Source organism: Podarcis liolepis, assembly GCF_965112155.1.
Source record: "Podarcis liolepis genome assembly, chromosome: 16".
NCBI classification, from domain to species: Eukaryota; Metazoa; Chordata; class Lepidosauria; order Squamata; family Lacertidae; genus Podarcis; species Podarcis liolepis.
Window position 1 is genome coordinate 31,282,552 of NC_139567.1, and position 23,791 is coordinate 31,306,342.

Consider the following 23,791-nt stretch of genomic DNA (forward strand, 5'->3'; position numbering starts at 1 on the left):
AGGTCCTAGTCCAACAGTCTAACCATTACACCACACTGTCTCTCACATGCTCCCAAGTAAGGGTGGAGCCTTGCCACCCTCATTGCTACCCTTGCAACCGGATCTGGACAGGAGAGCACATTTAGCACCGAGGACTGCTCTTGATTTCACTGGGACCTAATTCTAAAGAAATGTGCACCCTTACTTTAAAACTGTAGACTGCCTTGGTTGCCTTGGCAGAAGGGTGATTTGTAAATACAACAAATCGGTAAGTAAAATATTTTTGCAGCTAGATCCATGCATACTAGGAACAAGTACCACTTAACAGAGTTCACTTGCCTACACAAAACACCTTTAAAGCACCTGCCACACAAACACAAAAATCCTGGGAGCTGTAGATCTGAGTGGTGAACTGCAGTTCCCAATGTTCTTTTCGTATGCTTTAAAGCTATGGCGTTCCTACATAGACAAACGCCTGTTTTGTTTGGTTACTTTGAGCTTGGATCCGCATTAAGGCTTCGTAAACGCAAAACAAAGCTTACAGGAAAATCGATTTTATATATAGGTCCAGTAGCACCTTAAAGGTAAAAAGGGACCCCTGACCATGAGGTCCAGTCGTGACCGACTCTGGGCTTGCGGCGCTCATCTCGCTTTACTGGCTGAGGGAGCCAGCGTGCAGCTTCCGGGTCATGTGACCAGCATGGCTAAGCCACTTCTGGTGAACCAGAGCAGCACACGGAAACGGTACCTATTTATCTACTTGCACTTTGACATGCTTTTGAACTGCTAGGTTGGCAGGAGCAGGGACCGAACAACGGGAGCTCACCCCATTGCAGGGATTCGAACCGCCAACCTTCTGATCAGCAAGTCCTAGGCTCTGTGGTTTAACCCACCGCGCCACCCGCGCCCCTTAGACGCGCCTTAGAGACCAACTAAGTTTGTTCTTGGTATAAGCTTTCGTGTGCACGCACACTGAAACCGGGAGGTGAAGAGTTAATAGGAGGAAAAGGAGGCGTGGCTTGCTCGGGTCAGGAGCGGAGACACGGCCTTGCCTGCTTCCAAAGAACCTTTAGGAAAGCCGCAGCGAACGGTGACGTCACGCCGCGGGGGGCGACGCGACGTTCTGTGCGCATGCGCCCGCAGCGCGAGCGAGAGGGGGCGCCGGAGATGCCCGGATTTAAAAGGGGTCTTCGCCGAGGCTGAAGGGACCCCATGAAGGAAGGTGCGTGTCCGCGAAGGAGGGGCGCTGGTTGAAAATGGGCGAGGGGACGCGCCGGTGGGTCCTGCTCCCCGCTCTTTCAAGGAGCGTAGACCTGAGGTGATGGTGATGGGAGCCCATAGGGGGCGTGGCTTGCGCTGCCCCCTCCCAACCGTCACTCTGTGGGGAAAATAAATGGCGCGTGCGCGGTAGCAACCAAGCGTCCCCCAGTCCACGAGGTGCCTGAGGCCATGGGGATGGGCAGGGAGGAGGAAAAATGGGTCAGCGAGGGTGAGGAGCTGTTGTCGAGGGGTCTCTTTCTCTCTCTGCCTGGAGCCTCCTTTTCCCCCTTCTCTTCCGACCTAAGATAGACTTGAGGTGGTGGGGAAGCTCTCCCAATATTCATTGGGCAGGGTTGGTGAGATTAGGTTGTGAGTGCACTAAACAGAGAAGCGTGTCTGCTCCACGTGGGTTAACCCTGAAATTGCTAGGCATGCGTGTCGTTTGTAATATATTTCTCCTACTGACTGTAGCCATTGCACGTTTTATTAACTTAAATAAAAAGATGAAAAACTGCAAACCCACCCAGTTTCATTAAGTTCCAATAGCGCTGAAGTGTTGTTTGACAACAGCCAGTTTAAAGTGCAAGTGTTCGTTCAAATGCCCTTTGTAAAGAGGAAACTCTTCCCAGTCAGACCCATGGAAGCTCTCTTCTGCTTGCCTTCTTTCTTATAATCAGCCCAGGCCTGCCTGCCAGTTTCCTCTTCCTCCTTAGTTGCCCCTTGCAGAACATCTGTGGGGAGGAGGATGGGAACAAAAGTGGAATTGGTGGCTCTGCCTCACCTACCCTTTCATCTGCCCTACCAGCCGCCACAAAGTAACTTGACCAAACCAGTTTCTGTGTGACTGGGAAAGAGTTTTGTAACACTACTGTCACACCAGAAAAAAAATGTTTTCCCTCACAGCTGCCAAAAATAACCACAGTTTTAAAATGCTGTTTTCTAATTTCAGCCTCTCGCACGTGTAAATCTCTGAGGAGGGTTGGATTTCTTGAAGTATTACAATATAGACATATATGAAATTTGATAGAAGTAGAAGTCAGGGCCTGTATTTTCTGCTGATGTTTCATTTTTTAAAAAAAACTGCAGTTTTTTGGTCTTACGAGTCTCAGTGTTGTTTTGAACATTGTCTTTTATTTTAAACGAAATGTGTATTTAATGATCCATTGTTGAGGAGCTGTATCAAGAGGGTTTCCCTTTAAAAAGTGGCTTTATACTTATTTTAAATAAATGGATCCCAAGTAAAAGTCTCCATTCATTGAGGAAGAATGATGTCTCCAAGGGTAGTGGTGACTCCCCCTTTCAGCAGAGTCTGCAAGAGCCCTCTTGTCTCTTAAAAAGACAAGTAAATTGATTGTGGCCTCAGTTTTTCTTACCTAGACTCCTTTTGTATAGAGTTATATGTGTCTTTCCCCACTACCTCCCTTTTTCCTCTTAGCTCAGTACTGTGAGAGAAAAGGAGACCAGGGTGGAATCTACACACATATAAAAACGCTGTGAAACTACTTTTTTTAAAAAAAAAAAAAAAAGTTTTGAAAAATACATTGAATTTTGCATAGCTCACTTTCGCCATCTAGTGTCACATTTGTATATTGTACTTTACAACACATTTAAAATGTTTTATTTGCAGCTATGTAGCTGAGTCCCAGGAAACTACATGCCTTTTATGCTCAGGGTACACATCCTAAAGGCAGCCAGAATCCTCAGCAGAAGTGAAAAAACCTTGCTGTCAGCAGAGACAACTCAAACCCGTGCTGGCCACAGTTTCCAAAAAATCGTTGCCTTCCGCGGGTGCTCCTGGTTGTGGAGCAGCAGCACCCCATCTCCGGCTGGCTGGTGGTACCAGCCGTGCATTGCCCGTGGCTTTCTCTTCCCATCACCACTACCCGTTTGGCCCTCAAAGCCCCTGTGCACAGTCTCCGAGATGGCAGAGCAGCGCTACTGCGTTGACTACGCCAAGCGAGGCACGGCGGGCTGCAAGAAGTGCAAGGAGAAGATCCTCAAGGGGATGGTGCGCATCGGGAAGGTGGTGCCCAACCCATTCACAGAGTCCGGCGGGGACATGAAGGAGTGGTACCACGTCAAGTGCATTTTTGAGAAGCTGGAGAGGGCCCGGGCGACGACAAAGAAGATTGAGGACATCACGGACTTGGAGGGCTGGGAGGAGCTGCAGGACAGTGAGAAGGAGCTGATAAACCAGCACATCTCGGGTAAGCGGTGGTGGTAAGAGCAGTTATATAGGGTGGCCCAGTATTCAGAGCCTTGGCTACTTAAAGTTAGCCACATTCATTCATATTATTAGTACTAGTGTTACAAATTATTTGTTTTATTTTATTTGTTTTGATAATCATTTTTATTAGTTTTCAATTACAGTCCAATAATGGCCTTATCATAGCAACACCAATTTTTGACACAATTAATAATACCAATCATTGAAATACCGAATTATATAATTTAGATAAGGTGGTCCCCCACATGCTAGAATTGATGGCTTGATTATTTGCTTTATTTCTACGTTCCAAAATCTTATTAATTTCCATTACATTCCAGGCATCATAATAATCCCTTATACAACAACTGCTATATTCATAACTTCTGTTTGTGTTGACACATTAAATGATTTATAAAACTACAAGTGAGGAACTCAGACTATATCCTTGTTCTTCCTTTGTGTGGCAATCATTCTGTACCTGATGTTTCTTCCTGTCCTTGTATTTATTTTATGTTTTTATGGCATTGATATCCCACCTTTCCATGGAACTCAAAGTGGCGCACAGGGTTCTCCTCCTCCTCTCTTCTAATCCCCACAATAACCTGCCACTCATCTTCCATTACTTTGCCAATAGGATCCTGCCCATAGTTAACCGATTTGTCACAAGTTGCCTGTGTTACGTTTGGCTTTTGAGTTGAGGCCCAGATACATGACAAATCACTTTTGCTAGTAGCTTCTCAAAGGGGCAGGTTTCTCTGAACATGTATTACTCAAGACCTGTAGAGGAGTAGAATAAATTCTGTGGCTCTTAACCTTTGACCCCTCATGTCTTCACAGATCTTACTTCCAAAGCTGCAAACACGCCGAAGAAAAAGGCCACCGTCCAGGCGAAGATTTCTGCCAGTGGTCAAATCACCTCCCCCAAGAAAATGCCGGCAGCTTCTTCTGATCCATCACCAAAGAAATTTTCAGGGTTTACAGGTGCATAAGAGATGGACGGGCCTCTTTCTTTTGGTTGTAATTCATTGGTGGCTTTTCCAGCTCAGAGTCTTAGCTTTGGTTCTGTGGGGGAATCTGCAGGTGCTCTTGGATGTGGCCAATCCATGTCCAATGATCTGTGTTTTAACATTTAGGCCATCTGCTGATAGTCTTCATTAACTGATGATTTGGCAAGAGTCTTAAGGATGCCGGAAGAGCCCTGCTGGATTAAGCCAAAGGGTCCATCTGTTTCTGTATCTTGCACCTCACAGTGCAAAGCACAAAAGGCTACAGCCCTCCCTTGCAATTGCATCACAGGACCTTGTATTCAGAGGTAGACTGCCTCTGAACATGAAGGTTCCATTTAGCTATTGTAGCCAATATGTTGGTAGACTCATCCTCCTCCTCCATCATCTCTATGAATTTGTCTAACTCTGCCTTGTAAGTAAGCCCACAAAAGTATACCAGTCTGCTGGTGGGGGTGGGGCTTACAGGTCTCTCCTCCATTGGTCTGCTACATTTCTTACCTGGGTGCAGAGGAAGGGCCTTTTTTCTCTGGCAGCCCACCTGTTCTGCACTGGCAATGGGGGAAGGATGGAACACACCGTCCCTTCCTCCAGCCAGCTTGCTTGCCTACAAATAATTCTTTGTCGCCTATGGCAAGTGGGTGAGTGGTTTGGGCTGGTCTAATCCCTTTTCTAAATCTAGCTAAGCCAGCTGGCATCACCACATCTCATCACAAGGGAATTCCATGTGTTAAGCATGCTGAGTGAATAAGTCATTTTCTAACATCTGTTCTGAATCTGTTGCCCATCAGCTTCACTCCTAAGGTATGAAAGAGGTAGAAAAATGTACCTCTGTTCACATTCTCTACAGACAGGGATGGGAAAACCTCTGCCCTGCCATCTTGTTTTGACCTGCTGGGCTTCCCCATTTGGCCTATGAAGCTGTTTTGGCCGAGCCTTGCCCATCTTGCAACTCACATTATCTCTGACCATTGTGGCTGGAGCTGATGGGTGTTGTCGTCCAACAAGATCTGGAGGGCTGCAGGCTAGCCAGCTCTGTGATACACTCTCCTGGAAGTGATCCCTATTGAGCATGATTTCCTTCCAATCACCCAGGCCTAGGATCAGGCTGGCTGATTTGAAATTCCAAATCATTTGCTGATGGTGATCTGCAGCAGACATCCTGGTAAAACACAGGTAGCCAACGTGGTGCCCTCCAGATGTTGCTGGACTACACCCCTGAATTGATGGGCAAGCTGGCTGGGGCTGAGGGGAGCTGGAGCCTTCATCATCTTCAGTTTTAATCCAGAAACAACAAATCTGAGAAACGCTGCCTTGGATCTACTCAGGTGCTGTTACCTGCACCTGGTCCTCAGGATAGAATGGGCCAGAAGTGCAAATAAATGTTTTGGGGTGTGTGTGAAATCGCAGGTCATACCAGTCAGCGATATCTTTCCCTGAAGTTCTTTTTCTGCACAGCTAAGCCGGGCAGCTCTGATGAAGTGGCTTCTGCATCTCCCCGCAAGCCCAGCTTGTCCACGGAGAAGAGTGACCCAAAGCACAAGGACTGTTTGCTGCGGGAATTCAGGAAGCTTTGTGCTATGGTAGCCGACAAACCTAGCTACAACGTCAAGACCCAGATCATCCAGGACTTCCTGCAGAAGGGAACCAGCGGAGGTACAATTCCTTCTCCCTTTCTCTTTTTTTAAAAATTGGGAGCGTTTGTGTTGATGTAGAGGGCAGGCTTAAATATATGAACAGTTATTATTATTTATTAAATTTGTATACCACCCTTCATCTGAAGATCACAGGGCGGTTCACAACAGAAAAATACAAAAAGAAAAACACAAAATACCTATTTTTTTAAAAAAACCAGTAAACACCCCCCATATTATTATTTATTAAATATGAGTGATCTGCCAAATGGGACAGGTGGAACACAGTTTGTTTCCTCATCCTGGTGACATAATGTATGGTATATGCATGCTATATGTCAGTGGTCCCCAAACACTTTCAGGCCACTGCCCCCTTTGTTCCATAAGCTCATTCCCAGTGCCTCCAACCCTACAAAAAGCATTTTTCTGAATAGCAGTTTGCACAACCCACAAAGGAGGATCATAGCACAATAACATTCAAAAAAGTAACAATTAGTTAGTTACTGTTTTGCACTCAAAGTGACTTGGATGATAAAAATAGAAATAACAAAGACGTTGAAGTCAGTTGTAAAATCAGCAGTAAACAAGGGTTAAAATAGTCATCTGTGATAAGCTTGGGTTGCTGTGATTAGGGCTGTAGGTTTTCTAGAGACCTCTTCATTATGGGCAAATGTGGTCCACAGAGGCCAGGCTGTCCATTCTCACCTCTTTCCTTGTACCCAGATGGCTTCCGTGGGGATCTCTACCTGACAGTCAAGCTGCTGTTGCCGGGGGTCATAAAGAGTGTTTACAACCTGAATGACAAGCAGATCGTAAAGCTCTTCAGCAGGATATTTGGCTGCAGCCAGGAGGACATGGTCCGAGACCTTGAACAAGTGAGGAATGAGTTTGCTATGTACAGTCATACCTCGGGTTAAATATGCTTCGAGTTGAGCGCGTTCGAGTTGCGCTCCTCGGCAACCCGGAAGTAACGGAGCGCGTTACTTCCGGGTTTTGCCGCTTGCGCAGACGCTCAAAATGACGTCACGCGCATGCACAGAAGCGGTGAAAAGTGGCGTGCGCAGACGTGCCGTCGCTAGTTACGTTTACCTCTAGATGCGAACAGGGCTCCAGAACGGATCCCGTTTGTATCTAGAGGTACCACTGTAATGGTCTTGAATCTTGGCCCTCCCGGCCTGTCCGTCAAGCCCTCAGGACACTCCCCAAGGCACACGCCCATCAGCCATCCTTGAGTGTTTTGGCCTGGCTGGGATGGATCATTGAACTCTGATTATGGCTCTTGCTTGCCTGGATGGAGGACAGAGAGAGGTGTTGGTGTAGAACCAGGATTCAAGATGGCCTTAACAGGTTGCAGAACTGGCCACAAACTAACAAAATGAATTTCAATATAGACAAAAGTAAGGTTCTGCACTTAAGCAGGAATAATCAGGTGCACACATTTAGGATGGGAGACACCTGGCTTGGCAGCAGTACATGGGGAAAGGATCCAGTGGTTTAGTAGATCACAAACTTAATATGAGTCAACAGAATGATGCAGCAGCAAAAAAAAAAAAAAAGAATGCTAATCCAGGCTGCATCTAGTGTCCAGATTGAGGGAAGCAATAGGACTATTCTATTCTGCCTTGGTCAGACCCCACGTGGAGTCCTGTATCCAGTTCTGGGCACTACATTTTAAGAAGGATATTGACAAGCTGGAAGGTGTGCAAAGGAGGGAGACTAAGATGATCAAGGGTTTGGAAACCAAGCCTTTTGAGGAAATGTTGAGGGAGCTGGGATGTTCAGCCTGGAGGACAGAAGTGCTGTTACATGGAAGACGGAGCAAGCTTGTTTTCTGCTGCTCCATGGAGGACAACCTGAATCACTGTATTCAGATGACAAGAAAGGAGATTCCCACTAAATATCAGGAATAGCTTTCTGACAGTAAGAGCTGTTCTAAAATGGAATAGACTACCTTGGGAAGTGGTAGATTCCCCTTCACTGGAGGGTTTTCAACAGAAGTTGGATGACTATCTGCCAGCGATTCTCTAGTTGTTTTCTGCACTACAGAGGAATGGATTAGATGACTAGATTATTTTCAGGGTCCCTTCAAATCCTACATTTCTATTATTTTGTGAAAAGACTCCCCCTCCCTATTCTGTGATTTAGTGTATGATTCTATTTTAAACAGGGTGATGTGTCTGAGACAGTGCGGATCTTCTTTGAGCAGAGCAAATCCTGCCCCCCGGCTGCCAAGAGCCTCTTGACGATCCAAGAGGTTGATGACTTCCTGACACAGCTCTCTAAGCTTTCCAAAGAGGACGACCAGCAAAGCTTGCTGCAGGATGTTGCAAACAGGTACAGTAAGAGGTTTGAGATTCCCGGCTGGGGAGATCAAGCTAGAGGTGAGGAACTTCCCCGTGTCTCCAGTGTGTTATTGGGGCTCCCATAATTCCTTACCATCAGTTTAGCTGACAGCTGGGACTGATGGGAGTTCTAGTCTGACAACCTCTGGAGGGTGGCAGATTAGAGGAAGGCCACAACAGGTTCTGTTCTAAGGACAGATTCTGAAGCGGGGGCCACTAGGGGCGCATTGGAAGATGGCCGACAATACCATCTCTCCGTCTCACACGAGGCAATTAAGAAGCTTATATGGGAGTATGTAGCCTCCCTTGTTTCCCCAGGGAATGGGGGAAACACTGCCTTCGCCTGCGGTTGCCATAAATCACCCCCAAGTTTGAAAGAAGAAGGGGGTGAGGGCACTAGGCGCACAGCACTCGTGTGAGATCGCTCTCCCGTCTGCTGTCTGAATATGACTCTTGGATGAATGGAAAAATCCACACAGGATTATAAAAATGCTTGTTTTCAACTCGCTTGTGGAGACTATCAGAGGTCACAAAGTAAAGAAAGGAAAAATATACGAAAACAACAAGAAGAGATGAGGAAAACAACAAAGAAGGAATGGATAGAATTGTGAACATTATTTGGACAGAATTGTGAACATCAAAGCAGCAGCAATAAGATGACCGGATCCCTTTCGGAGCTCGAAACATGGGTACCCCCAACAAAAATTTAAAATTTGGCTCTGTAATTTGGAATTAATGTGATTTGATTGGTTTGTTAATAAAAATTATTATTATTATTTTTTAAAAAGGACAGATTCTGAAGTGGCAGCACAAGCTGCCAGCTTGCTTTTGCAGAAGCAGGAATCTGTTTACATGTCTGAATGGAAGACTGTTTTGGTGCTTTTGTAATCCTGCTTGTGCAGTGATAGCAACCAAAACAATCAAGGGGATGGAGCAAATCCCCTATGGGTAAAGATTGCAGTATTTGGGACTTTTTGCTTTAGAGAAAAGGTAAGAGAAGGAAGTTTGTGAAACTATGGAGAAAGTGGACAGAGGAAAGTTTTTCTCCCTGTCGCATAACATTAGAATTTGTGGTCATCCAATGAAGCTGAGTGTTGGGAGACTGAGGAAAGATAAAAGAAAGTCCTTCTTCACTCAGCACATAGTTAAACTATGGAATCCTCCCCCACAGGAGGCAGTGATGGCCACTGACCTGGATGGCTTTAAAAGAGAAGTAGAGGAATTCATGGAGGAGAGAGAGCTATTGATGGCTATTAGCTGCGATGGCTATGCTCTGCCTGGAAACCACAGGAAGGGGAAAGTGCTGCTGTGCTTGGCTCCTGCTTGCATGCTTCTCTTTGGGGCATCTGGCTGACTACTGGGAGAGCAGGTTGCTGGGCTAGATGGGCCACTGGACTGATCCAACAAGAAAAAAAATCACTGGGGAGAAATAATCTGCATAGAAGTGGGAGGGGGGCTCAGCGTTCTCCCTGCTGCCCCTTCCTTTACAGGCTGACTTGGTAGGCTGCTGTTGCGTCTGTTTTGATCTTCAGCACTGCAAGCTGCATGGTCCTTATGATTAAGTTTTTAAAATAAATAAATGCACAGTTTGCAGCTGATAAAATCTCCAATGATTAATTGTTAAGCTTCATGATCTTGTTTTATGATTGTTTTTAATTGTTCTCTTAATTTTCAGGTGCACGGCCAATGACCTGAAGTGCATCATCCGGTTGATAAAGCATGACTTGAAAATGAATGCTGGAGCCAAACATGTGTAAGCTCTCTCTGTGTGTATGTCGTTTCCAGAAATAATGCAGAAGTCTAAAAATGGGATGTGATGGAGACATAGAAGAAGACCACTTGGGCTCTTTTTGAAATGGAGCTGCTCTCCCAACTCTCAAGAGCCCCAAGGACCAAGCTTTTAGTGTGGCATAGCAGTTAGACTGCTGGACTAGGACCTGGGAGACCAGGATTCAAATCTCACTCAGCCATGAAGTTCACTGTCTCCCAACCTAACCTACCTCACAGGGCTGATGTGAGGATTAAAAGAGAAGGTTTGGGGGACCATGTATACCACCCTGAGCCGCTTGGAGAAAAAGATGGGATATAACTGCATTAAATACAAATATACATAGCGTCATCAGCCCAGTATTGTGCAGTGCTCCGCCAATGGGGATTCAGCAAACGCCTTCTGCGCCAGCTTTTGGAACGCCTGCTGAAAATGTTTCTATTCTGCCAGGCCTATGCAGCCAATTAAGAAAAGATCCTTCTGTGATGGTTAATGATGTAACAAATATGGTTTTATTGCTGTAAACCACTTTGACTTTCTTTTATGATTCAGTGGTACACAATTTTTAAATAAATACAGTCGTACCTTGGAAGTTGATTAGCTGCAGGAAGCTCCTGCAGCTAATCGGAAGCCGCAAAAGCCCCATCGGACATTCGGGTTCCAAAGAATGTTCACAAACCAGAACACTCACTTCCAGGAGTGTTCGGGAACGAAAACATCCAAGTACCAAAGTGTTTGGAATCCAAGGTACGACTGTATGTAGAAATTTATTACTGTTACTGTTAATTATAGTTATTGATCACTTCTTTGCCAAGGTAATTCAAAGCAACTTGCAGTATATAAACAAACACATATGTTGACTCTGGCAACAATGTACAGTCGTACCTTGGTTCTTGAATGCCTTGTGACTCAAACATTTTTGAACGTCCGATGCAGCTTCTAGCCCAGGAAGCTCCTGCAGCCAGTCAGAAGCCGTGCCTTGGTTTTTAAATGTTTTCGGAAGTCAAACTGATTCCGTTTGAGAACCAAGGTACGACTGTATCTAAAAGGCAATCCTATTTTTGAAAAAGCAGGATTAAAACATACCACCCACTCAAGAAGGCCAGAGATAATGAAGAGAGAAAGGCCTGATTGAAAAAGAGATTTTTTTTTTTTGCTTGGCACCTAAAGCTATGCAACGATGACACCAGGCAGGCCTCCCTGGTGAGAGAATTCCACAAACAGCGAGGTGATAAATAATGCACTGACCTTTAAAAATTCAGGCCTCAGTTTTCCCTCAGCCATTCTGTGGTCTTATTCCTCACACAGCACTCTTCAGCTCCTTTCTCCCCTCTTCTATCTCAATTGACAAGAATACAATTGCTGGTTCAGGCTAACAGTCCACCCTCAAGCACATCCCAAGCACAAGAGCCCTCTCTCATCCTGTGACTTCCAGCAACTCATTGCTGCCTCCAATAGTAAAGGCAGAGCAGAACCATTGTGGCTGGTAGCCATCGATAGCCCCTCTCCTCTATGACTTCATCTAATTTTATAGGAAAATAATATATGAGACTGTTACCTCCCACAATCTTTCTCCCTGCCTCCTCCTTTCCTTTCAGGTTGGATGCCTTGGACCCAAATGCTTATGAGGCTTTCAAAGCCTCGCGCAACCTCCACGACGTGGTCGAAAGGGTGCTGAGGAACCAGCAGGAGTCCCAGAAGGTGCCAGGCCTAAAGAGGACTCTCAGCGTCCAGGCCACACTGATGACCCCCGTTCAACCCATGCTGGTAAAAAGAAACAGCCCCAAACCCTGTGATCTGGTGGTCTCCTCATCCAGCCCGTGGAGCTCCCTTTAGAGGCCCTCCTGTCCCCATCTCTGTCAACTGTTTGGCTTTTAATGAAGGCTAAAGCAAGGAAGAATCTAGTGGCACTTTTTGTGGGATGAGCTTGTGTGGACCACAGTCCATTCTGCAATGTAAGAGCCTGGCTGCTGCCAAAGGGCAGTCCATCCAGCCTCGCATTCTGTTCTCTCAGTGCCCAACTGCATGCCAGAAGATGGGGAAGAGTAGGACAGGTGTATAAATCATTCCAGAGCTGCTTCCAAGGAGGGAGAGCTCTTGTGATCTGCAGGCTCTTCTAAAGTGCTGAGAATCCCTTTTTCAGAGAGAGAGCAGCTATCCCCAACCTGGTGCTTTCTGGATGTTTCCAACTACAGTTCACATCAGTCACTAGGGCTGGCCAACGTATCAGTATATCTTCCAAAACCAGTTTGAAGTCCATATTGTGAGATCAGTTTCATAATTTTTGACCTGGCAACAGAATGTGAATCATCACCCACACATTATGCAAAAATCACAATGTGGGGAAGAACGTGAAGCCAGTGAATGCCTCTACATAGCTCCACCTTATTTCAGATATTGTGATAAATTGGTATATCACAATGTTGGAAACCAGATATCGCGCAGTCCTTTCAGCCATGCTGGCTGGGCTGATTGGAGTTGTAGTATGAGACCTCCAGAGGACACCAGGTTGTTGCAGAAGGTCCCAGGATCATACCTAAACACCTCGGGGAGAGGATTGGAGAAGATCTTGGCCTGAGCAGCTGGAGGATTGCTGTTGGATTTTGGGATAGACGATACTGTTTTACATGGGGTTTTGGTCTGCATAGTAGAAGACAACTTGTGCCTAGCTTGTACAAGGAGAAGGGACATAGATCAGGACTAGAGAATCTGCCTTGTAGGCAGAAGGTCTCAGGTTCAACTCCCAGTAGGGTTGGGAGAGACTCCTACCTAAAATCCTGGAGAGCTGCTGCCAGTCAGTGTAGACAGTACAGAGATAGGTGGACCCATGTTCTGGCACAATACAAAGCAGCTTCCTGTGTTGTAGATCTGCATGCAATTAAAAGTCCTAAGGTGAGTTTTTCCTCCTTCTTTCTCCAACAAGGCTGAGGCCTGTAAGTCCATCGAGTATGCCATGAAGAAGTGCCCCAACGGGATGTACTCAGAGATCAAGTACGACGGGGAGCGCGTCCAGGTGCATAAGAAAGGCGACCACTTCAGCTACTTCAGTCGCAGCTTGAAACCTGTCCTTCCACACAAGGTCAGTGGAACCTTCTGTTACTTTATTATGATTGCATTTCTATCCCACCTTTTTCTACAAGGAGCTCAAGGTGGTTTACATGGTCCCTTCGCCCATTTCCTCCTCACAACAACCCTGTGAGGTAGGTTAGGCTGAGAACCAGTGTCTGGCCCAAAATCACTCAATGGGGGGGGGGGGGAATTGAACCTTGATCTCCCAGGTCCTAGTCTGACACTATTGTGCCACACTCTCTTTACACCACTCCAGTGTTTGGAGTAAGCAGCAGCAGAAGGTTAACAATGTACAGTGGTGCCTCGCAAGACGAAAAGAATCCGTTCTGTGATTCTCTTCGTCTAGCGGTTTTTTTGTCTTGCGAAGCAAGCCCATTGACGGATTAGAGAATTAGCGCTTTTAGCGGCTTATCAGCTTATCGGATCAGCTGATAAGTGGCTTAGCAGCTTAGAAAAAGGGGGGAAGGGGGAAAAACCCGCAGGAACTCGCAAGACATTTTCGTCTTGCGAAGCAAGCCCATAGGAGATTCGTTTTGCGAAGCACCTCCAAAACGGAAAACTCTTTCGTCTAGCGAGTTTTCCGTCTTGCGAGGCATTCGTCTTGCGGGGCACCACTGTAATGAATACTTGCTTGGAGGATACCTTTCATTGGAAGGTATTCAGACTGAGAGTATAGGAAAGAGTGCTGCAGTGCTGGCTAACTAATGTGTTGGAGAAGCCAACAAGCCAGGCTTGCCCCTTTGTTCTCAGGAGATGCAGCCGAGATGACCTCTCACCTTCAGGCAGCAGAACAGGTTGCAACCTAAGACATACCTTTCTAAACTTCAAAGGATAGAGATAGGTCGGCACAGAGTTTAAAGGTGCGGGAATAGTTTGGGAATCTGGAGGTCCCTTACTCTGTCTGTTTAAACCCCTTTCTGCAATGTGAGTTGTGCCCAAACTTCCAACACTCTTTGGGTCGCTTCCTGTAGAAACAAGTGGCTGGCTGCTTACCAATATCACATACCTGGCATGTTCCGCTAGTATTGGGGAACTAGGAGCCCCTGTTTTTTCAGGTTCTGCTGCCTGAAGTGATCATCTGACTCTCCCTAACAGGAGGAACGACCCTGGCAAGAAACTCTGATCTCGTGATGTGCTTATGTTTAAACCAGGTGGCCCATTTCAAGGACTTCATCCCCAAGGCTTTCCCAGGGGGACACAGCATGATCCTGGATGCAGAAGTTCTTCTAATAGACAACAAGACAGCCAAGCCCCTTCCCTTTGGAACACTTGGAGTGCACAAGGTGCGTGGTTATAATCTCTCCTTGCCCAGAAATGGACGAAATGACCCAACTCATTGCAAAGCAGGTTGATTTTATTAAAACACAGCAAGTAACAGCAGATGGAATCTGTAGTTGTAAACATCTAGGGGGCACCAGTTTGGGGGATGCTAAGCTTAGGTTGTGGGGCAGACAGTGGCAAGACACGCTGGTGGGTTATAGCATTGGGTATCATGTAGAAAGACCAGAATTTCCCTTCTCCCCATTCTCATGCAGCTCATGGGATCGACCACTGAAACTGACAGCTTAGAGATTCAGGAAAGATGGGGAGAACTTCAGAAAGGCAGAATTTAGGGACATCTCGCCTGCAGAGAGGTCAAGATTTACTTCAACTATGGTTCATTAAACCTTGGTTTAATGTTACGTGCAAATTCTGTCCAGTATTTTAACTGTGGTTTGTTTACTGCCAGAAAACCACAATTTGAAGCTGTGTTTTTTACTGGCATCTCAATTTAACATGCAAATCCAGCCTGCTTCCTTAACTGGGGGTTTTCTGACCACCTCACCCCCAGACACTCATCAAGCACTTTGCCAGCAAAGTTTGAAGCAGTGAGCCATGGTTGGTTTGATCATCTGTGGAACAGCTCACTGGGTTGAACAGAGGCACCGTCTTTGGTCTGACAGAGTTCAGTTTCCTAGACGAAACTGATTCCTGCATTGCACAGAGTTGGGCTAGATGACCCTTTGGGTGCCTTCCAACTCTTTGATTCTGTGAAGTTCCGAGAGGGGGGCAGGGAGCAGCCATGGGAGGATCTGAAGCCCTGTCTGTGAGCTGCACAAAGTGGACTCCAACTCCCATCAGCCCCAGCCAGCATGACTAATGGTCAGGGATAAGGGGACCTGCAGTCCAGCAAGGCGCAGGGAGAGAGGCTGTGGCCAGTCACAGTGGAGAAAGGCGGGCCGAGGAGGAGAGGCAGCAAGGAGACCCGGGGAAGACTGTGGGCCTTGCCAAATGGAAGAGCTTCTGCCTAGCTCTACAGGATTTTTTTCTCCAACCCCAAATACAATCTGTGTTCTAACACATCACTGTCTCTCTGCAGAAAGCAGCTTTCCAGGACGCCAACGTCTGCCTCTTTGTGTTTGACTGTATCTACTTCAACGACGTCAGTCTGATGGACAGGTGGGTCTCATTCTCTCAGTATAACTCAGGACCATATCTGTTCCTTTTTATCCCCTTTGATCTGCAGAACTGGCCCTGCTACAGGTGCCATATAATACTCATTATGCACTTGTAAGAAATTGGACTTTTTAGTGCGGCGGCATCAGCCACACTTTGGAACTCCCTGCCTATTGACATCAGGGAGGCACCTTTACTGTCCTCTTTTTGACACCTGTGAAAAACACTTTTGATTAGGCAAGCCTACCCAGATATGTAGAATGTTGATCTGTGTTCTAATCTGGTTTTTAGCATATCTTTGGTTTTCGTTATTCTTTGAATGTTTTAAATAGGTTTTTTTTTTACTGTTGTTATTGGCTATTGCACTGTTTTATTCTTTTAATGTCTACATTTCATGAAATAAATAAAAATTAAATAAAGTTAGGCCCATTTCGTCCTGAAACCTGTTTTTCTCATCATCGTTCTCCATCTCTGCCCTGTTTTCTCCAGGCCGCTCCGTGAGCGCCGCAAGTTTCTCTACGATAACATGGTGGAAATCCCCAACCGAATCCTCTTCTCGGAGATGAAGCACGTCACGGTGGGTGCCATTCCAGACTGTGAGCTGGAAACGCTTGGAAATGTCCCCATGGGGAATATTGAAGACTCTCAAATTGCCACCAACAAAAATGAGCTCAGTATTCTGAGGAGCCTACCAGCATTAGCCTAATAATGTCCACAGTGTTCTGGAATCCAGACAGTTCTTTTCTGTTTTGTCCAGATTTGACTGAAGTAGAAAATCAGCACAACCTAGGTAGGATGGGGACAGAGTGACTTCCTTACATTCCATTCTTGATAGAAAGAGTTTTACAGTTCTGCATTTTGTTCCTTCTGATTATTATTGTTGTTGTTGTTGTTGTTGTTGTTCCTGCAAGAAACTAACACAGCCAGTCACTCCCCCTCTGGTAATCCTTTTTAACTTGGCTATTTCTCTTTCAGAAAGCTTCGGACCTTGCTGATATGATCAACCGGGTCATCCGTGAGGGGCTGGAGGGTTTGGTGCTGAAAGATGTGAAGGCATGTATCCTTGTGTTTTTGATGCACACACCAGACAATTTATTTTATTTGGTTCATCAGCTTGATTTCTTTTTAAAAAATTAATAAGTGGTTTACATAAAATGGTACAAAATATTCATTAAAATTGGCAATAAAACCCGTAAACATAATAAAATGAGCATAGATAAAAGAAACAAACATAAAATTACCTGTCGAGATAGGCTTGGCTAAGCAAAAAGGTTTTAATAGGCATCAAACTGCACAACGTAAGTGCCTGCCTAATATCAAGAGGCAGGAAGTTCCAGAGACTAGGGGCATCACACTAAACTATCAGTTTCTCTCGAGTGTGCAACAGACATTATGCTGCACTTGTAAAAGTGACAGCTCCACAGATTGAAGCAGTCAAACGGGGCACATTTTGATTACTTTTTAGACAGGAAAGTGAGGTGCTAATGTTGGTTAAACTGAAGATCTCCATCTAGAAATCGTCTCTCTCTCCCTCTGCCTCTTCCAACTTCACAGCTATCTGCTGGCATTGTTCTAGAGCTTCAATGCCTATTTTTGCAAGCATAAGGACTAGGAGGTTGCTTTTTGTTTTTAAACATGCCCCGGATGTGATACGCTTTAGAGAGCTCTGGCCAACCACCTCTTCTTTCTTGCTTTGGCCTGTGCAGAGCCTCTATGAGCCAGGAAAACGCCACTGGCTCAAAGTGAAGAAGGACTACCTGAACGAGGGGGCAATGGCTGACACGGCAGACCTGGTGGTCTTGGGTGCCTTCTACGGCCAAGGGAGCAAAGGTGGGTGTCTTAGAAACCAGCCTCAGAGGACCACTTGAGAGGCCTGGGAAATTTCCTCCCCCCACCCCCCCCCATCACTGCAACCAATCTAGTTGGTGGCGGTCCATGGGACATAAAGTCTGTTTTTCCAGTTGAGCTGCTCTAAAGCAGGGACCGCGTTTCCCTCCCTCTCTCTGCCGCAGGGGGGATGATGTCCATCTTCCTCATGGGCTGCTACGATCCCGACAGCCAGAAGTGGTGCACGGTGACCAAATGCGCCGGCGGCCATGATGACGCTACGCTGGCCCGGCTGCAAAAGGAGCTGGACATGGTGAAGATCAGCAAGGTTTGCAGCCCGGAGATGTCACAGCCCTCGAGTGTCGGTTGCGGGGATTCTCAAAGAGCTGCTGCCAAGTCGGCATACATAAGAACAGGTCCAATGGCCCATCTAGGCCAGCATCCTGTTCTCACAGTGGCCAACCAGGTGTCTCAGCAGGAAACCCACAAGCCAGGACCTCAGCACAAGAGTGCTCTCCCCTTCCTGCAGTTTTACAGCAACTGGCATTCAGAAGCATTACTGCCTCTGACCATGGAGGCAGAGCATAGCCGTCGTGACCAGTAGTAGCCATCAATAGCCGTCTCCTCCACAAATTTGCCCAATCGTCTGTTAAAGCCATCCATCTGGTGGCCCTCATTGCTTCTTGCAGGAACTATGCACTGCATGAATAAGTCCTTTCTTTTACCCCTTCTGAATTTTCCAACATTCGGCTTCATTGGATGCCCACAAGTTCTAGTGTTTCTCCATGCCCTGCATAATGTTTTAAACTTCTCTCATGTCACGTCTTGCTTGCCTTTTCTCTAAGCTCAGAAGTCCCAGACACTGCTGTTTTTCCTCAGAGGGGTGTCACTCCATCCCCTTGATCATTTTGACAACACTGAACTAGATGGATTCATGACATGACTTAGCCTATGGCTGCTTCCAATGGTCCTTTCAGCGCTGTTGCACTCCAGTCTGGTTTTGTGGGCTTCCCAGAACAGTTACCTGTGATTGGCTACTGTGAGAAGAGCATGTTGGGCACGCTGGACCTCCATGGGCAGCCAGGCTCTTCTTCAAAGATTCTCCCAAGGTGTGCAGCTGGTAGGCTCAAGGAATGGGATTATTTTGAAGGTGACTTCCTGTGTCTTTTTCTCTCCTTCCTAGGATCCCAGTAAGATTCCAAGCTGGCTGAAAATAAATAAGAATTATTATCCAGACTTCATTGTTCCAGATCCAAAGGTAAAACAGCCTGAGAGGGAGGGGCAGGAGCTGCAGGGGGAGAGGAATAGGATTGTCCCTGTGCAAAAGTAACAATGGGCTCTGATTTTCAATGTGGACCTTTTTTTAGAGGTTGTGGGCAGGGGGCGTTCTGTAAATGAATTGTTAGTGTCTGGTGTGGCTAGATAGGTGAAGCTAAGCAGATATGAACCCAGTTACCGTATTTTTTGCTCTATAAGACTCACTTTTTCCCTCCTAAAAAGTAAGGGGAAATGTGTGTGTGTCTTATGGAGCGAATGCAGGTTGCGCAGCTATCGCTGAAGCCAAAACAGCAAGAGGGATTGCTGCTTTCACTGCACAGGGATCCCTCTTGCTGTTCTGGCTTCTGAGATTCAGAATATGTTTTTTCTTGTTTTCCTCCTCCAAAAACTAGGTGCGTCTTATAGAGTGAAAAATACAGTAGATCCTTGGTCGAGAAACCACTGTACTATATGAGAGCTTTGTGTGTTGGGGGGGGGTAGTTCAATTGTAAAAATTCCACATACAGTCTTACATTGGTTCTCGAACAGAATGCATTCCGGGAGTCCGTTTGACTCCCAGAACTGTTCGAAAACCAAGGTGCAGCTTCCAGTTGGCTGCAGGAGCGTCCTGCAGCCAATCAGAAGCCACGCCGGATGTTCGGCTTCCGAAAATCGTTGAAAACCTGGAACACTCACTTCCGGGTTTCGATCATTTGGGAGCTGATTTGTTCAGGAGACAAGGCGTCTGAGATCCAAGGTACGACTGTATACAAAAAATTGCTCATTCCTAAACCCTTGGATCTGCCCCATGGCTAGTGGGTAGGAGAGAGCAAGAGAATCCCCTGTACTTCCGGTGCCTATGTGCCAAGTGGGCCTTGTCCAGCAATCAAAGTGGAGAACTTAAAAGCTCTTTTTGTAACAGATAACCCCAAGCAGACTCGGCTCAAAAAGAGGTCTGCCTTGCTTGGATTTAACTTGCACAATTTGAACCATCCTGTCTTCAGCCAAGTATAGTTGGAACTCACATGAATTAAATGAGCACAGGACGCCATCAGCTTGTATTTGTGTTGTGTGTCAAAAGTCCCTTTTAATCATATCTGTTCATTTGGCGCCCTACCTCTTCACTGGATCAAAGACCCAAAGTGGGTTTTCCTATGAACTCAGAGCACACACCATGTTGCCTCAACCACTTCTCTCAGATCTCCTGACCATGTTGAAAAAAGAATCTCGTTCAAGTATATTGGGAGCATATGAATGTTTCTCAGACTTCTTGAAAACAAGGATGAGGGAGCATAATCCAGGTTGTGTATATGTGTGTGATTAATACACTACAATTCTGCACCCAGTACTCCCAAGACTGCCTCTCTGGCCATGGGGGCTAGTAGTTTCCTTTAGAATTTTCAGAACCCAAGCTGAGATTCTTGGGGTGCTGAATTCTGTTCCAGTCTTGTGCAAAACTCGCACAGAATTCTGGCTGTTCTCCAGCAGAGTTCTCCCTCACAAACTGCTATCCTTTAATGGTGAACTGCATTGAGCAGCAGAGAGAGGATTGGCCAAGTAAGGTTGGGTCAGCTCATTCTGCGATTGTTGCCCTCTGCATTAGGAAGCACCAGTCTGGGAGATCACGGGGGCTGAGTTCTCCAAAGCAGAGGCCCACACCGCTGATGGGATCTCCATCCGCTTTCCACGCTGCACACGGATCCGAGACGACAAAGACTGGACCACGGCCACCTCCCTACCACAACTCCGGGTGAGTCACAACCTTCTGCTGCTCATCTGCCCTTCCTTTAGAACCAGGAGTGGAACTTCACTTGATTCTTAGGGGAAGCAGCTGTAGCTCAGTGGTGGAGCATCTGTACTGCATGCAGAAGATCCCAGGTTCAGTCCCCAATGACGTCACCAGGTTAGATTGGGAAGGTTTCTCCTGCCTGGAATCTAGGAAAGCCGCTGCCAGTCAGTGTGGACAGTGCTGAGCTAGGTGAACCTGTGGTCTGACTCAGTATGAAGCAGCTTCCTCTGATTCATAGAATCATAGAATTGTAGAGTTGGAAGGTACCTCAAGGGTAATCTAGTCTAACCCCCAACCCTATAGTCAGAACCAAGAGGACTAGAATCATGCTTAGGTGTGGCTGGCACATCCTGAAGGGTATGTCTGAAATCCTGGAGAGCCGCTGTCAGTCCAGGCAGTTCGGAGTGAGATGGACCAAGGGTCTGGCTCAGCTTTATTTGTACATGTGTGTTTGTAAATAGATAGATAGATCTTTTAAAATTATAATCTCTTTTGTTTCAAGGGGAAGGGCTGCAGCTCATTGGTGGAGTGTCTGTTCTGCATGCAGGATATCCGAGGTTCAGTCCCCAACGGTATCCCCAGGTTGGGTTGGCAAGGTTTTTCCTGGCTGAAACCCAGGGGAGCTGCTGCCAGTCGGTGTAGACAATACTGAGCTAGATGGACCGGAGGCACCTTCCTTTGTTCCTTGGCTGAGGGTTTCTTTCCTGTTTTCTAATGGCAAATCCCTATACTCTGGCGGGGGGCAGGAGCTATACCAGTTGTCCAAGGAGAAGTCTGACTTCACTGTGGTCGCCATGGAGGAGGAGAACTCCACAGCTGGCAGCAGCGGAGAGACAGAAGGGCAGTCGAGGTCTTCCACTCCCCGCAAGACTCCGAAGCAGCCCTCCAGCAAGTCCCCAGCAAAAGCTAAGAAGCCTGAAGGTGTGGGGGCTGGGATGTTTGTTGCTGTGGGAGGGGGGCTGGGGAGGGCTGTTGAAAGTTCCCTTGGGCATCAAACCCTGCCCCAAATACAGACACACCCAGCTGGGTTCCTGCTTTGTCTTTTGACAACACATGGTGAGAGGTGCATCTGTAGAAGCAGGGCCTTTATGGTCATGGCCCCAGGGCAGCCCAAAGCCACAGTTCTTAACTCTCTTTTTAAGGGACTGCAAGGTGCACCTTTTTTCTTATGGGGATTGGGGTCAGAGATGGAGGGAAGCTTCTGGCCCTCCAGATGTTGCTGGACTATAACTCCCAAGGACTATAAGTCCCAGCATGCTCCTTGGCCATTGGCAGGTGCTGATGGGAGTTGGACATCTAGCAAACCACAGGTTCCTCCATCCCTGCAGAGGGCATTGTGCACTGATCAGTCTCTCAGTTCATCAGTGATGCTGTTCCATTTTTGTAATTCATGCTCTAGGTTTCTCCGTGTCTCTAATTATAATAGTTACTTATTTTTTGTTCTGGAAGCTGCTCTGAGCTTTGGACAAGCAGCATAAAATTGTTTCTGGATAACATCTCATGGAGGGGCAACACCCAAAGCTTGTTCGGTGCCAATCCCTGCCACATGCTTTCCAAAACCCTCTCAGGGCCACCCTAAAGCCCATCCAAACCCTAGTGTAAAGACGGGCTGTTGCAATCAAGTTGCCTGTCAGTAGCCAGGAATAGGGTGATGATCAGCCACTGTAAGAAGGGGAGAGACTGTATTTCAGTTGGTGGAGCACTCGCTTGGCACCCAGAGGGTCCCAGATTCAGTCCCCAAGTGGGAGACACTCCTGCATGAAATGCTGGAGAGCTGCTGCCAGTCAGTGTAGACAGTACTGAGCTAAATGGACCAATAATCTCACTGGACTAGATGGGCCATTGGCCTATTCTAGCAGGCTGTTCTTCTGTGGCTTTAACTGATGCAGATAATTATTTTAAGTGATCAGTTTCCCACTCCACAGTTTATGGGGTAAGATGGGCTAGAAGACCAGTGCACACCGCCACAATATGCCCACCTTTGACCCTTCTACACTGCCCTCTCCCTTCTCCTGGCAAGGCACCCTAACTCACTGATGTAGAATGTTTTGTTGTCTTTTTTCTTTTTAGCCAGCAAACCTGTAGAAAAGTCCCCGCTGAAGAAGGCCACGGAGAAGCGAGGAGAGAAGAGGAAAGCCTCTGAGCTGGAAGGAGAGAAGGGGAAGGTAAGAGGACCTGACCTCCTCATCCCTCCTGTGGGATATGGATATCAGTGTCTACTAGCCAGGATGGCTATAATCTGCCTGCACTGTTGGAGACAACTTGCCTCTGAATACCAGCTCCTGGGGGGAGTGTACTCACCCCCTGCTTGCGGACATCCCAGAGGTAGGTGGCTAACAGGTGTGAAAAGGCGTTCCTTTGGCCTAATCGAGCTGTGCTCTTCTTACTTTCTTGTAACTGAAGGAGGCATTCTGAATAACAATCTGCATACTTTGGAAAGAGAAAATGTCTCATAGAATTGTAGGAAGAGACCCAAAGGGTCATCTAGTCCAACCCCTTGCGATGCATTTAATTCCAAAGGAAGCCTTCCAGTGATGGAAATGCTTTGTCGGGGGCTTTTCAGGCATTGCCAATGAGTGCCTGCAAAGTCCCTTTTGTCCAAGCACTTCCCCATCTTCGGTGATGTCAGATAGGCGTAGCTCAGTTGAAGCAACCTCGTGGGCCAAGTGGAGAAGTCCTGTGGGCCGCCAGTTCCTAACCCACCATATAGCAAGCTGAGTCCCTCCTCACTCACCAACCAGTTGTGTTTCTTCCCATTTCTCTATCCGCAGATGCTGCTGGATATCTTCACTGGGGTGAAGCTGTACCTGCCTCCTTCCGTGGAAGGCTTCAGCAAAATTAGGCGGTATTTTGTCGCCTACGACGGAGACCTGGTCCGCGAATTCGACACCTCCTCAGCGACACACGTTATGGGGGACGTGGAAGAGAATCCATCTGCCAAGCACGTCTCCCCTGACTGGATCTGGGAGTGCATACGGAAAAGGAGGCTGGTAGCCCCTTGCTAAGCTGGTCTTTGGCCCATGCCAGGGCCGCAGCAGCCACAGGGACAGGTGAGGGGAGCAAGGTGGCTTTTAAGGATGCCTTGGCTACATTTTTAAAGAAAAGGTTTAACACCTTTTGGGATGAAATTTTCAGCTCTGATAAACTGACATTATGGAAATCAAATTAAATATCACCTCATGGGTCTGACCACTGTAGTTCATGTGTTGTGAAGTGA

At 46.9% G+C, this 23,791-nt stretch overlaps 1 protein-coding gene across 6 annotated transcripts; it reads left to right on the forward strand.

Moving 5' to 3' along the window:
- Positions 1-1,009: 1,009 nt before the first annotated feature.
- LIG3 (DNA ligase 3) lies at positions 1,010-23,749 on the forward strand. Of its 6 annotated transcripts, none has more exons than XM_083479204.1 (21): positions 1,072-1,201; positions 2,411-2,581; positions 2,867-3,446; positions 4,286-4,429; positions 5,911-6,108; positions 6,810-6,961; positions 8,254-8,420; positions 10,104-10,181; positions 11,795-11,963; positions 13,120-13,275; positions 14,417-14,548; positions 15,625-15,704; positions 16,191-16,278; positions 16,677-16,754; positions 17,408-17,531; positions 17,714-17,856; positions 18,712-18,786; positions 20,389-20,535; positions 21,321-21,495; positions 22,645-22,739; positions 23,346-23,749. In XM_083479204.1, the coding sequence occupies exons 3-21, from the start codon at positions 2,894-2,896 to the stop codon at positions 23,577-23,579; spliced, it is 2,988 nt and encodes a 995-aa protein (XP_083335330.1). In that variant the 5' UTR covers positions 1,072-1,201; positions 2,411-2,581; positions 2,867-2,893; the 3' UTR covers positions 23,580-23,749. The 6 variants fall into 6 exon arrangements, with proteins under 6 accessions (XP_083335333.1, XP_083335330.1, XP_083335331.1 ...); XM_083479208.1 differs by having other exon boundaries at positions 1,131-1,255; XM_083479209.1 differs by lacking the exon at positions 1,072-1,201 and adding an exon at positions 1,408-1,468.
- The last annotated feature ends 42 nt before the right edge of the window (positions 23,750-23,791 follow it).